The 10,733-nt window shown below is 37.4% G+C and overlaps 1 protein-coding gene across 1 annotated transcript; it reads left to right on the top strand.

Moving 5' to 3' along the window:
- Positions 1 to 6,604: 6,604 nt before the first annotated feature.
- Cbr-asd-1 lies at positions 6,605 to 10,151 on the top strand (the record flags this gene model as incomplete). Its single annotated transcript, XM_002642497.2, has 5 exons — positions 6,605 to 6,797; positions 7,950 to 8,089; positions 8,444 to 8,591; positions 9,146 to 9,586; positions 9,892 to 10,151. The coding sequence occupies 5 exons, from the start codon at positions 6,605 to 6,607 to the stop codon at positions 10,149 to 10,151; spliced, it is 1,182 nt and encodes a 393-aa protein (XP_002642543.2).
- Between the last annotated feature and the right edge of the window lie 582 nt (positions 10,152 to 10,733).

Genomic DNA, 10,733 nt, shown 5'->3' with positions numbered 1-10,733 from the left:
TTGGCGAAGAAACAACGAGAAAAGAAAAATAATGCAAGCGCGCTCGGCGGCTAACAGCGTTCCAATTTGGGACAGTTCGACAGTGCACAGTTCGAATTAGAACAGTTCGATTTTGTCCTTGTTCTGTTTTGATACTTGTTCGAGAAAGACACTGTTCTGATTTGAATCAGTTCGACTTTAGGTCTGTTCGATTTTGAAAACGTTCGAATTCGTCGTACCCCCTACAAAACTTTTCTACAGTATCCTCTCGCTAGTTTTTTCATGCGCCTTTAAAATTCCTACTGCAGGCAATGAATTGATCTTTAAAATCGTTTTTCGGTACTTTTTCTGAAAATTTTAGACAAAAATTTGCTTGAAACTTGTGATTTTCAATTTTCAGTTAAATTTTCATTAAAAAATCAGCAAACACCGTCGAAAAATCGATTTTCCTTGTTCATCCAAAGTTTTCTACAGTAACCTAGTGCATCTTTTGCATGCGCCTTTGAAATTCCTACTGTAAGCTAAAATTCTATTTCCTTTTTTTCGCTGATTTTTTGTAGTTTTCGCCGATTTTTCGCATTTTTTATATTTTTTCTCAGAAAAGTAGTGAATTCAGACACTAATTGTAGCTTTTTCAGCTCAGGTAAATATTGATGTATTTGTAAAAAACCGAAATTGTAGTTTGTAGTTTTTCAAAGAAAATGTTCGATTTGAGGGAAAAAAAATACAAATTTGTACACAAAAAATGTAGGATGTGTGTTATTGAGTACCAGGGAAAATACTGAAAAGGAAAGTATAGATTTTGGGTTTTCAAAAATACAAAAACCCCGGAAAGCGAATAATTTGAATTTGGCGCCATTTTTCGGATGTCCCAGAGGGAGGAGAAGCAGTGATTCTCCACGAAAAAAGACTGAAAATTCGCGAAATTATTCAAAATTTCCAATTTTTATTTTTTCCAGATTCTTCCCTTTCATTCCACCTACAGTACCCCCAGCCCATTCCAATAAAATAGAAACAACCCCATTAACCACACTTCTCTCTTTATGTGAGCAATTACAAAAGTCGACTCGGCATCATATGTATTTGAAAATCCATTTTCTCTGCGTCTCTCTCTCTCTCACTCTCCATTTCTATAAACTCATTTTCTCCCAATTCATCCATTGCATTTCCTTTCCACCACCACCACATGTCTTCTCTATGACCATCTGTCTTCCATTTCATCCCCTTCCCCCCCCCCCCTCGGCTTTTTATTTTCCTCCATTCTTTTTTGTTGGGGCTACTGCTTCCACCACCTCTCTCTTCTTCTTTCCCATTTTCTTTCTTTTTTTTAATTTTCCCATAGAATAATTTCTTTTTTTGTGTGCTGGACCGGCCTAAGAGGAAGTAAAGGACCCAATAATCCCTTTTTTTTGTTTTTTTTTGCTACAAGAATTAGTTAGTTTCAAGGGCCCTTCAGAAGTTTCAAGTCCTTTTTTAGAAAGCACAAAAAATAGAAAAATTGGGGGAATTTTCAAAATTTTGAGCCCTTTTTAATGGCTCTGAAAACTGAAAATTCAAATTTCGCGCCATTTTTCGATTGTCCTAGTGGTAGGATCAAAAGGCGTTCAAGCCTAAGCCTATATGGCGCTAAATTCAAAGTTCTCCTTAGAGTCTATTTGCACTAAGCCCCGCCCCTCTTTTCTTTCAAGCTAAGTATGCCCCGCCCCTTTTTGGCTCATTTAGTGTCGTCTTAGCTTGTCCCACAGAGACATCATGGATATGACCTATTATTCGGGATATCAAATTCCTAAGGTGAGCCATAGCTAGTAGAATAAGTACCGGATGTATAGAGCTACACTGAGAGATTGTGCAATTTGAGAAAAGCCCCGGAAACTCGATGACATTACATATAGATGCATACTTGTCAGGGGCGCAGGAAATGATTTTTGAGGTTTTGTAGGCCAAAAAGTCGGAAAATCCTAGAATTTTTCTTTCTTTTTTGAATTCTGGGATGTTTTCAATCAGAAAAAGCATATGAAACTCTAACAGTCACTTTTTGCAGTCTTATACTTCCCTATACGTCTCTGATCCAGTTGTCAACTTTTTAAGGCGCATATCTTGTCTCAAAATTGGAATTTCAGTTTGAATCAAAATGTGAAATGTAGAACTTAACAAGATCTACAGAATGGTACCAAAATCAACTACAGTCGGATTCGGTACCATTTTGTTGATCTCTTTAGGTTGTACATTTTACTTTTTGATTCAAACTGGAATTCCAATTTAAAGCTGAGTCATGGGCCATTCTAGAAAACTTGAATTTCTAGAAACTTTTAGGGATTCTGGAATTCTGGGATCCCGGATTTCAACTTTCCAACAACAGATTCTTAGATTCTTAGATTCTTAGATTCTTAGATTCTTAGATTCTAAGATTCTTAGATTCTTAGATTCTTAGATTCTAAGATTCTTAGATTCTTAGATTCTTAAATTCTTAGATTCTAAGATTCTTAGATTCTTAGATTCTTAGATTCTAAGATTCTTAGATTCTTAGATTCTTAGATTCTTAGATTCTTAGATTCTTAGATTCTTAGATTCTTAGATTCTTAGATTCCCAGATTCTTAGATTCTTAGATTCTTAGATACTAAGATTCTTAGATTCTTAGATTCTTAGATTCCCAGATTCTTAGATTCTTAGATTCTTAGATACTAAGATTCTTAGATTCTTAGATTCTTAGATTCTTAGATTCTTAGATTCTTAGATTCTTAGATTCTAAGATTCTTAGATTCTTAGATTCTTAGATTCTTAGATTCTTAGATTCTTAGATTCCCAGATTCTTAGATTCTTAGATTCTTAGATACTAAGATTCTTAGATTCTTAGATTCTTAGATTCTTAGATTCTTAGATTCTTAGATTCTAAGATTCTTAGATTCTTAGATTCTTAGATTCTTAGATTCTTAGATTCTTAGATTCTTAGATTCTTAGATTCTTAGATTCTTAGATTCTTAGATTCTTAGATTCTTAGATTCTTAGATTCTTAGATTCTTAGATTCTTAGATTCTTAGATTCTTAGATTCTTAGATTCTTAGATTCTTAGATTCTTAGATTCCCAGATTCTTAGATTCTTAGATTCTTAGATACTAAGATTCTTAGATTCTTAGATTCTTAGATTCCCAGATTCTTAGATTCTTAGATTCTTAGATACTAAGATTCTTAGATTCTTAGATTCTTAGATTCTTAGATTCTTAGATTCTTAGATTCTTAGATTCTAAGATTCTTAGATTCTTAGATTCTTAGATTCTTAGATTCTTAGATTCTTAGATTCCCAGATTCTTAGATTCTTAGATTCTTAGATACTAAGATTCTTAGATTCTTAGATTCTTAGATTCTTAGATTCTTAGATTCTTAGATTCTAAGATTCTTAGATTCTTAGATTCTTAGATTCTTAGATTCTTAGATTCTTAGATTCTTAGATTCTTAGATTCTTAGATTCTTAGATTCTTAGATTCTTAGATTCTTAGATTCTTAGATTCTTAGATTCTTAGATTCTTAGATTCTTAGATTCTTAGATTCTTAGATTCTTAGATTCCCAGATTCTTAGATTCTTAGATTCTTAGATACTAAGATTCTTAGATTCTTAGATTCTTAGATTCTTAGATTCCCAGATTCTTAGATTCTTAGATTCTTAGATTCTTAAATTCTTAGATTCTAAGATTCTTAGATTCTTAGATTCTTAGATTCTTAGATTCGTAGATTCTTAGATTCCCAGATTCTTAGATTCTTAGATACTAAGATTCTTAGATTCTTAGATTCTTAGATTCTTAGATTCTTAGATTCTTAGATTCTTAGATTCTAAGATTCTTAGATTCTTAGATTCTTAGATTCTTAGATTCTTAGATTCTTAGATTCTTAGATTCTTAGATTCTTAGATTCTTAGATTCTTAGATTCTTAGATTCTTAGATTCTTAGATTCTTAGATTCTTAGATTCTTAGATTCTTAGGAAAAACAATTCCATCAAAAACAACCCAAAAAGTTCTTATCGAAATTTCGGATCTCTTCTCGCTCAAAAACAAGAAAAAGGAAAAATCGGTGTACAGTACCACAACTTGAAAAAAATACGGAAACTTTGGGAACTGGTTGTTTTTTCCCTGTCGTTTCATCTCTCCTGGCTGTGTCTTTTTCCCCTCAAAATGACCCTCATTTTGAGGCGCCGCGCCGTTCAAGGTCTTCTGTTGTCTTTGTGTTACTTTTGAAGTGGTAGTGTTGGTAGTGGTTCTTCCTCCGTATTTCGAAAATCAAAGGAGAAAAATTTTCATAGATTGAAGTTTTTGTTTCTGTTCAAAATCGATTTTTGAGTCCCAATTTGGCACCGAGCCAAGTTTGGGACGCGTCGCGTGTCGGCGGAGCGGCTGAGAAGCGACTTCTCAAAAAAAATTTTTAATCGGAAGAATCGAAATTTTTCAGAAAAATAAGAAGTTTTGGTTGAATTTCTTAGAAAATCGAAATTTAAGAATTTCGATTTTTGGTGATTTTTTTAACATTTCATAGAATTTTTCGGTCTGAAGCAGTAGAAAAAATTTTTTCAACATAAAAATTGTATACTTTTATCAAAAAAAAATCGAAAAACCAATAATTTTGTGTTGAAAAAATTGCCGAAAATCTGTAATTGAGGAAAAAATCGGGAAAATACAATTTTTTAGATTACGGTAGTTGTCGTTGTGGGACCTCCGGCCCTTTTGAGTCAAAAACAGATATTTTTAATGGCAAAAATATTAACCAATTGATATATTTTTCAAAAAAAAATGCTCGAAAAAATAAAAAAATAGAAACGAATTCCTAATTTTAATTAAAAATTACTTTTCTGAAAATTCCGATTTTTCGAGAATTTCCCATTTTTCTGAAATTTTCGATTTTTCTGAAAAGTTCAACGTTTCAGAATTTTTTCTAGAATTTCCGATTTTTCTGAAAAATTGTCAAAATTCACATTTAATCAAAAGTGGGATTTTGACATTTTTCGCCGAATTTTTAGGAATTACTGGCCTAGAAAAAATCTAGACCTGAGCTAAATCCTTGTTTGCCTGACTCATCAACCATCACACTTGACCCCATTCCGACTCATATTACCAACACCCCCTCCCCCCTAATGATGGTCCGTGGCCTAGCCAGCGCCTCCTCTTCCACCTCCATCACTTACCCATTCCACTCGAACCCCCCTCGTGAGCAGCTCTCTGAGTGTCTGTTGTATGTGTGTGTGGGTCGGCCTGCTGCGTGTGCGCTCTCTCTTTCTCTGCGCCTCTCACTCTGCAGCTCACAATCCGCCACTCTCTCCCCTTCTCTAGAGATCCGATATCGGATTTTTCGCTCTTTTTTTATTCTACTCGTTCGATTGTTTTTCGAAAAACCCTTTGAATTTTCCAGAATCAAAATCCAAATCACAAAATGACAACAGCCGCCGAGCTGATGGCAGTGGTAAGTATTCATCTATTTTTTTTTCTCTCTCTTTCTCTATCTCTCTCAATTATCCATCATCTCTCTCTCTCTCTCTTGAAAGCCAAAAAAAACTGCACACATTAACATTTATTGACTTTTGTGGTGTTCGTTGCACTCCCAGAAGAAAAATCTATACAGATTTTTCTTAGTCGCATGCGGTCTCCGCTGAATTTCAGTTATTTTTCTCTAAACTCCCTTGTTTTTCTATACTCTCTCTCTCTCTCTCTTGCCACGTGGCATTCTGTGTGCATGGATGATATGATAATGATATGGAGATTTTATGGAATTCTATCTCGCACACACTAATTAAGCTCCGCCCCCCTTTTCAGTGTGGTTGTGCATGTGTCTGATAAGCTATGTGTAGATGTAAGCCACGCCCACTTTTTTTGGCGAAACCGAAGTTCCAACTACCGTAACCTAAAAATATTCGAATTTTCATCGATTTTTACCGTTTTTCTCATATTTTTCTGCAAAAAAAAAAATCGAAAAAAGGAATTTTAAAATTTTTTTTTTTCAATTTCGGGTAATTTTGAAGCGATTTTTGAGGTGAATTTTTGTTTTTAAAGCACTTTTAGCGTTTTAAGTCAATTTTTTTTTCAAAACTTCGTCTTAAAATTTAGAAAATACGCGAAAAATTGGAATTTCAACACCCGAAAATCGGCTAAAATCGCTTTAAAAATCCCAAAAATTCATTAATTTTCGATGCGCGTCAAATCTGATGCATAGGTCCGCAGTGACACTCCGCTCTGCGGACTTTCTCATCTACAGTAGTCTAGAAAGAAATTTAGCAATTCTTGATGATTTTCAGGTCGTTTTGAAGCGAATTTCGTCGATTTTCCTCAAAATTCCAGCGAAAACCAGAGAAAAAAACTGCGGGAATTACAAAAATGTCAAAGATTTCATTTAAAATTTTTTAGCAAAGTGGAGCCATTTCTGAGCACGAGCCACACCTAATTTTAGCTTTCAAACCCCTCATATCATCATTTATGTACCAGAAGAAATGCCACGTCATCAAAAATCCAAGAACCGCATGAATTGTCCCCATACTTTATCACTCATTTTCCCATATTGACACCCCGATGGTGGAATGAACATTGCGCTTTTTCGTTTTGCAGGAGAAATTAGACGATTTCGACTATAAAGTGGCCCTCCAACAACAAATGGTTGCCGCCGCCGCACAAGCCACCGTACTCCGCCCACTTCAAATCGAGCCAACGTCGTCTGATGTGAAGCCGACGACGTCGGAACCTTCTGGAGGTTCCACGTCAGCGGCAGTGACGTCTTCTTCATCGAAGCAACCACTTCAAATCGGACCGATCGCGCCGCCATCGATCGGCGATCGCAGCACGAGCTGTAAGAAAGCCAAAAAACTAAAAATACACCTAATGATGTCTTTCACTTCTTTCTCTCCTATTTTTTAATTTTTTTCCTTCGTTTTGAACCGTAGCCGAGTCATTAATAGCAACAAAGGGAAGCTTTGCACGTATCTTTGTCCGTTTTTGAGCGATTTTAGGTCTTAAAAATCGTTTCGGGACCCAAAAATCGCAAAAATGAACACATGAAGACAGTTGTGTGTAATATTCCAAGCATGGCGCGCCGCGGCCGGTGGTTTTTGTGATGACTGAAAATTATTAATTTTTTGTGCCTCTTATTTTTTAGTGCCGATCTTGGTGGTCCTTTTTTCATCTCGTCCTTTTAGAATTCTAACCCATTTTGTGGAATGCGAATTTTTCACCCACACACACACACATATATATATTGACCCTTTTTTCTTCATTTTTCTAGGTGAAATTCTTTGAAAAAAGCTCGAAAGATGAGGTTGAAAGTGGCCGAGAAATTTGGCGGCCACATGGATTCCCTAGCTTCAAATTTTGAACTGCAAGCTCTCCGCGTCCAGCAGAGCGAGCTTGTAATACCAATTTTTAATGAAAAATCGAAAATTTAGAAGAAAATCTTTTTAAAAAAATTTTCGAAAAACAAATGACGAAAATAGATAAAAATCGCTGAAAATCGGAAAAAAAACTCGGGAAAAGTGGGCGGAGCCTAAAATTTATGCAGGATTTTGTGCATGAAAACCGTGCGCAGCTTACAATTTAGGCTCCGCCCACTGACTTCGCCCACTTTCCCAATTTTCCTCTCGCTTTTCAGCAATTTTTACAATAATTTTCGAAATGCTCAAATAATTAGAAAAGGAGGTTTTCTAAAAATTTTCGATTTTTAAAGAATTTTGTATTTTTCTCAACTAAAATCTAAAGAATTTTTACAACAATTCCAGGCTAAATTCGGAAAATTCCTGATTTCTCGATTTTCCATCTTGAAAAAATCCGAAATTTCGAAAAATTTTGAAAGAAAAAATTCAGCAAACGCGCTCCACTGAACAAGGTTAAAATTTGAATTTTTGAGCTGATCCTTCAAGTCTTTAGGTTTAAAAAGTCTAGGATAGGACGTTTCCAAATTCAAAAAAATTGAAATAGTTTCAAAATCTGAAAATCCCCATGTTTCCAGCCGAAACCACAGAAGGCAATCGTCGTCTGCATGTGTCGAACATCCCGTTCAAGTACCGGGAACCGGATCTTCAGACGATGTTCGAAAAGTACGGTACCGTCGTCGATGTGGAGATCATATTCAATGAGAGAGGATCAAAGGTGGGCTGAATTTGAAATTGGCGACCGCTACGCCGACACGCGACGCGTCTGAAATTGGCCTGAATTCGAGGTTTTGGAAGTCCTATAAATTATGTTAGGCGGTCTGAATTTTCAAAAAGCCGCAACGCCGACACGCGACGCCTTCAAAAATTCCAATTTGGGATTCCCAAATTTCCAAACATTACACTTCACCCCTATAAAACACACCAGACACCCTCTCAAGGGGCGGGGAAAGCGAAAGTACAAACATTGCTTTCGCCCGTCTTCAAGGCTATAATCACGAGAGGGATTTTGCGTACAAAACATTGAAGCTGACGACAAAAAAAGTATACGAAAGTCAAATTCATATTCCAGGGCTTTGGCTTCGTGACGATGCAGAATCCAGAGGACGCGGATCGCGCGCGCAACGAAATTCACGGATCCATCATTGAGGGACGACGCGTCGAGGTGAACATGGCCACACAGAGAGTGCACACGAAGAAGGCGAAGCCCTTGATGCCAGGTTTGTGTTTTTTTGTGATTTTTTATTTTTCGAAAATTCGGAAAAATTCTGAAAACATTATAGTGAAAAAAGTGCTGAAAATCACTGAAAATCAGTAAAATTTAAAAAAAAAGTTGTTTTTCAAAATTTGGTTTTCTGATTTGATTTCTTCATGATGACATGCTTTCCTAGAACTGATCCAGATTCGAAGTTTTTGAGCTTAAAATTCAGTTAAAAGCACAGCGTTCAAAAACAGAGAATACATTAATCTTTGCAGTATGTCATGCGCCTTTAAACGCTTTTTCGTAATTTTGAAAATTTGGAAAATTTGGAAACGCGAGTAAACCCGATGCGAAATCATGGAAAATTGAGGAAAAAGGTCCCACAACGACAACTACCGTAATCTTAAAATATTTATATTTACTCGATTTTTTTCTGATTTTTCCAAACGAAAAACCGAGAAAAAATCAGGAAAATACAAATATTTTAAGGTTACTGTAGCTCCGGCCACGACCACCAACAATTTTCAATATACCCCAAACCCTTGAAATATTCTAAAAATCCCATTTTTCCAGCCATCGCAGTGGACCCAATTTCAGCTGCCCAAAACCTGCTCGTCGCCCAGCAACAACAACAAAACCTCCAACGAGCACTTCTCCAACAACAACTCGCCGCTCAACAGCTCCTCGTGCCACGCCATCCACAACAACTCATCATGCCACCGACATCCGCAGCGGCCGCCATCAATCTTCAAGCTCTTCAGCTACAACAGCTTCTTCTCGCCCAGCAACAGCAGCAGCACCAACAGCTTCAACAGAACCCTCAATTGTTGCTCCAGCTTCAACAACAGCAGGCCGCTGCGATGGCTCAGCAGCAAGTGCCAACTTCGATGGCAGCAGCACATCATCAGATGCTTCAACATCAATTGGGCATGGATCCATTGGCTCAGGCGCAAGCGCAGATGGCCATGTACGCCATGGAGCAGCAGAGGTTGCAATTGGCACAGGCTGTGCAAGGTCAGTTATGAGTATATTGAACTGGTGGCCTAACTTTTTCGAGTGGATTTTCTATACCATCATAATAAAATGACCTAGAATTGATCGGATATTCATCTGGTGTGATTTCTAGGTCATTTTAGCATGGTGGCCTAACTTTTGCAACTTAGATTTTCTAGGCCACCATGATGAAATGGCCTAGAAATGGCCTAATGTTTGCAAGCAGAGTTCTCCAGGTCCATTTTACCATTGTGGCCTAGAAAACTGAATTTGAAAAGTTGGGCCACCACGTTAAAATGCAACTATTCAAACTTCTAAATTTCCAGGTCGCGCCCTTCCCGCATCAGCTCGCGGAGCTCCACCAGCGTCATCGGCCAGCTCTCATCCACCACCACCACTGCCACCGACTGGCTCCATCGGAGATCCATACCTCCAACAATCGCTATCCAATGCCGCTGTCTCTAGTCTCCATGCCGCCGCCGCAGCTGCCGCATCCCAACAGCACCACCATCCACACCATCAACACCTCCACCAGCAAGCGTCGGCTGCCGCCGCCGCCGCGCTTCGTCGCTATGCTCCGTACTAACCCCTTGAATTGGTGTGTGGTTTTTTTCCGCTCGGTTTCGCTAACACATTTTTTGCTGCACACACTTTTTTGTTTCATTTTGGCCCCAAAAAAAAATCCACCCTACGCATATTAATACCACCCCTTGTCTCATACTCTTCTTTTTGACACATATTTTGCACACATTCTGACACACCGACATTTCCTTTTCTCTCTCTCTCTCTCCATGTTTCGTTCTCACCCCATAATAATTACGCGCCTGATGAATGACCGTTTTCTTTGATGATCCCTCTATAGATTTTTCTTGTGGCTTTATATGTTGCTTTTACAAATTGTTTTAATCAATCACACTTGTGTATACGTTTTGTTTGCAAAAATTTGAAAAAAAAAATTGAATTTTGTTGACTGGAGCGCACTTGCACGGCGTCGCGGTTTGAAATTTGCAACCGAATCGAGCATGGACGGATGGAAACAGTTTGGGAATCATCGATTTTAGGTCGACGTCCTTTCAAAGCTAGAACAGCAGTACCACTGGCATTGTGAATCAGAAAGTCTTGGCGGTTGTTCGGGAGATGGAGGTTCTGAATAAAATTATAAATCGAT

This window comes from Caenorhabditis briggsae, assembly GCF_000004555.2.
Source record: "Caenorhabditis briggsae complete genome, chrIII, whole genome shotgun sequence".
Taxonomy (NCBI): Eukaryota; Metazoa; Nematoda; class Chromadorea; order Rhabditida; family Rhabditidae; genus Caenorhabditis; species Caenorhabditis briggsae.
The sequence above is the reverse complement of the archived record's forward strand: the minus strand, read 5'-3'. Positions and strand labels throughout refer to the sequence as shown.